This window comes from Oncorhynchus nerka, linkage group LG23, assembly GCF_034236695.1.
Source record: "Oncorhynchus nerka isolate Pitt River linkage group LG23, Oner_Uvic_2.0, whole genome shotgun sequence".
Classification (NCBI taxonomy): domain Eukaryota; kingdom Metazoa; phylum Chordata; class Actinopteri; order Salmoniformes; family Salmonidae; genus Oncorhynchus; species Oncorhynchus nerka.
In genome coordinates, this window is record NC_088418.1 from 58,350,905 (window position 1) to 58,353,814 (window position 2,910).

General features: G+C 39.6%; 1 protein-coding gene across 1 annotated transcript; it reads right to left on the reverse strand.

Annotated features, from left to right (window-relative positions):
- Positions 1 to 242: 242 nt before the first annotated feature.
- Positions 243 to 2,651, reverse strand: LOC115106281 (normal mucosa of esophagus-specific gene 1 protein-like). The gene is made up of 5 exons (XM_029628850.2): positions 2,487 to 2,651; positions 2,277 to 2,335; positions 1,922 to 2,010; positions 1,475 to 1,535; positions 243 to 745 (listed from the first exon to the last, which is right to left on the reverse strand). The coding sequence occupies exons 1-5, from the start codon at positions 2,593 to 2,595 to the stop codon at positions 677 to 679; spliced, it is 387 nt and encodes a 128-aa protein (XP_029484710.1). The 5' UTR covers positions 2,596 to 2,651; the 3' UTR covers positions 243 to 676.
- Between the last annotated feature and the right edge of the window lie 259 nt (positions 2,652 to 2,910).

Below are 2,910 nucleotides of genomic sequence, written 5' to 3' on the forward strand. Positions count from 1 at the left end.
ATGTTTTCTGAATACTAATTCTAGACTGACATTTTGGGACACAGACAGAAGTCAGACAGAACTATGATGTCACCTTATGGACAGTTTGGCACAAGGGCTTTGGGTTAATGTCTCCATCAGACACACTTCTGGGGACAGAGACAGAGAGAAGCCAGACAGAGCTGTGATAAAGTTACCTTGATGATAGTTGGGGACACAAGCTTTTGAAAACAACCACCAGAATGGACATACTTAACTCCTCATTAATAACACGAGCAATGGTAAATTTTTATTGCAATAATTATTATTTCACACACACATACAGTTTGTTTCACAAACAAACAGCTGTGGTCACATTTAGAGTCAGCTATAGTGCAGTACAGTGCAGTAACATCACTGGGGCAGACAGACAGCTGGTTTACAGTGAAGGCAAAAGCTTTTACTCTTTACAGCCTGGTGATGTAAGTAACACTACAGCTGTGGACATCCTCAGTCCTGGGGACGGAATTGAGCACAGTTATACCCCACCAGTATAGCAGAAGCGTTTCCGCACACTAAGTATCAGAGAATCTAGTCTGGGCAGAAATGATTCTGCTAGACTGGGAAGGGGTGCAGGAAGGGCAAGGAGGCAGCTCTCATTCAGGATGGAGGGGGGGAGGAATGGGAGAGAATGGAGAGAAATAGAAAGATAGAGAGATCACTTGGTCATACTCTTCACCAGCTCCAGCTCTTTAATGGGCCTCCATTTCTGGTTGATAGTGACCAGCTGCAGTTGGGAGAAAACCACACCCACTTACACAACAACAACAATAACACTATCGGTCATAGGTTACTACAAATACTCACCAGCGTTGGGGTCAATGCCATTTACATTTAGTCAATTGACAAAGTAAAGTAAAGTTTATGTTCCAGTTTTCCTCATTGCTTGATTAGAATTACAGTCTCAGTCAACTTCCTGGATTGACAAAATTGAAATGGAATTGACACCAACCCTGCTGCTTCACACTACATCCACAGTCAATCAATCCCACAGGGCATCAAATCATCCCTACTGTATCTGCCTCCTTTATCAATAGGTCCCCTTGCAAAGAATCAACTGTGAATACAGATGTTTAGATAACAGTTGAAATGACTTTTAGATGACAGTAGAAATGGGAGATGTCCCGCCCCCCGATGGGTGCCCAGCCCTTTATGGTAAGTTATAGTCCTACTTGGCTATGTTGCTCTGTTGTGTGACTCAGCAGAATAGAGGAGGAACCACTGCATTGGCACACAACCTATACCCATAATGTTAACCACAGAGTGGTCTCACTACCCATACCAATATCAACTTAGAGTGGTCCTCTATCAGAAATAACTAGGCATATGAAGAGGGTTTATAATGTAAAGCTTACACAGCACACTAATTAAGCCAAAAAAAGCAAGAAAATGTCAATACTATTAGAAATATTAGAAATAGACAGACATAAAAAGTGTTTATAATGTTATCAATCACCTTCTGTGGTTTAGATGGGTCCAGTCTCTCCCAGGGTTCAGGGTTTGTGCTTTTATTTAAGCTGAAAGAAAGTTAGAGAAATGATTCAAACTGAATGTATCTCTGCCTGCTATGCCAGAGTTTGTCTTTATGGAAATATAAAGTTAAAGGGGCAGGCTTGTCAGAGACTGATAAACAAATGCACTTAATGAAATCAGCATGGGGCTACAGTTAAAGCTAGATCATACCAGGTTAGTTCTTCAAGTTTCTAATCATACCCATTACTAGAAACACAAGGAAATATAATGCGCATGCAAATAAGAAAAAATGCAGATTCCCCAGACCAAGATGAAATCTTACCCTATACTAAAAATACGAAACATGCTTTAGTAAAGTACTAGGTTTATTTGGGTCCAGGAAGCCATAACAATGTACAGCAAATGCATGATAAAATACATCAAATCTCACATGACATCCTTCTTTGTAAATAGGAAGTAGAGTGAGGTAGAGGTGGCTCCTACAGCAGCCAATGCCACAATGCTGATCAGAGGAATGAGCTGAGAGAGAGAAACAGGTAGCTGTCAGGATAAGGGCCTCATACGTGGATAGCATGGTTGGTCCTAAATCTATTTGAGAATTGGGTTCTACATACTTTAATTCAGGAAGCAAGGGAAATGGAAGTCCCATAAATAAATACAACTTAAATTATTTATTTGTAATTTAATTTAAACTCTTGCAGGGAATAACCTTCCTAGGATAGGAATAACGAATGACCTTCATCAGAAACCATAAAAACACATATAAGAAATAGAGAGAAACTCACCTCTTTCCTCTTCCTCAGCATCTGAATAAATCCAGACTTCATTTTTATTTTCAAATTCCCTTCAGGTATTTAAAAGAAAACACGTAAGATTGTTTTAAATGATTGAGTCAAATATTAATCTGGTAACAAGTATTATTATGTCTAGCAAATATTTAATCTATGTAGGTCCATCCTATAAGGCAACAGGTCTATAGATGCTGTCCGTCTCACCTGCTGCCGCCAGAGTCCCAAGGTCCTTGTGAGCAGAGCATCCTGATCGTCTATTGAAGTAGGCTACTATCCGACCAGAGATGATACGAGTTGTAAAGCACTTAGACATGTTCGCTTTCGAAATCCTTCACAGCGTTTCAATTGAGCCTGAGGTTGTTCAACTTTCCTCTGTGAGTGTGAGCGCATCGCCCCCCCGTGGTTTCAAATGTTCAATGTGAAAATGCCAAGTGCATTTCTGTTGCACGTTTTCTGAGCGCCCTGAAAGCAGAGAACTCTTTCATGTAAATATAATTGTTAGAACCATTTCAATAGAAAATAAAACGTGTTTAAGTTGTGTATGAAATGTAAAGAGACTATTATTTAGGTAAAATAAATATGTTTAGAAAACCCTTATATTTTGTTTATTGTGACACCTGGTGGTTAC

What these genes read in the sequence shown, in the direction of transcription:
- LOC115106281 (XM_029628850.2), bottom strand. Translation starts at nt 2,595, where the DNA reads ATGTCTAAGTGCTTTACAACTCGTATCATCTCTGGTCGGATAGTAGCC. An exon ending in TTTACAAAGAAGGATGTCAT is followed by an intron (nt 1,536 to 1,921) that starts GTGAGATTTGAT and finishes ACTTTCTTTCAG; the next exon opens with CTTAAATAAAAGCACAAACC. An exon ending in ACCCATCTAAACCACAGAAG is followed by an intron (nt 746 to 1,474) that starts GTGATTGATAAC and finishes TCCCAACTGCAG; the next exon opens with CTGGTCACTATCAACCAGAA.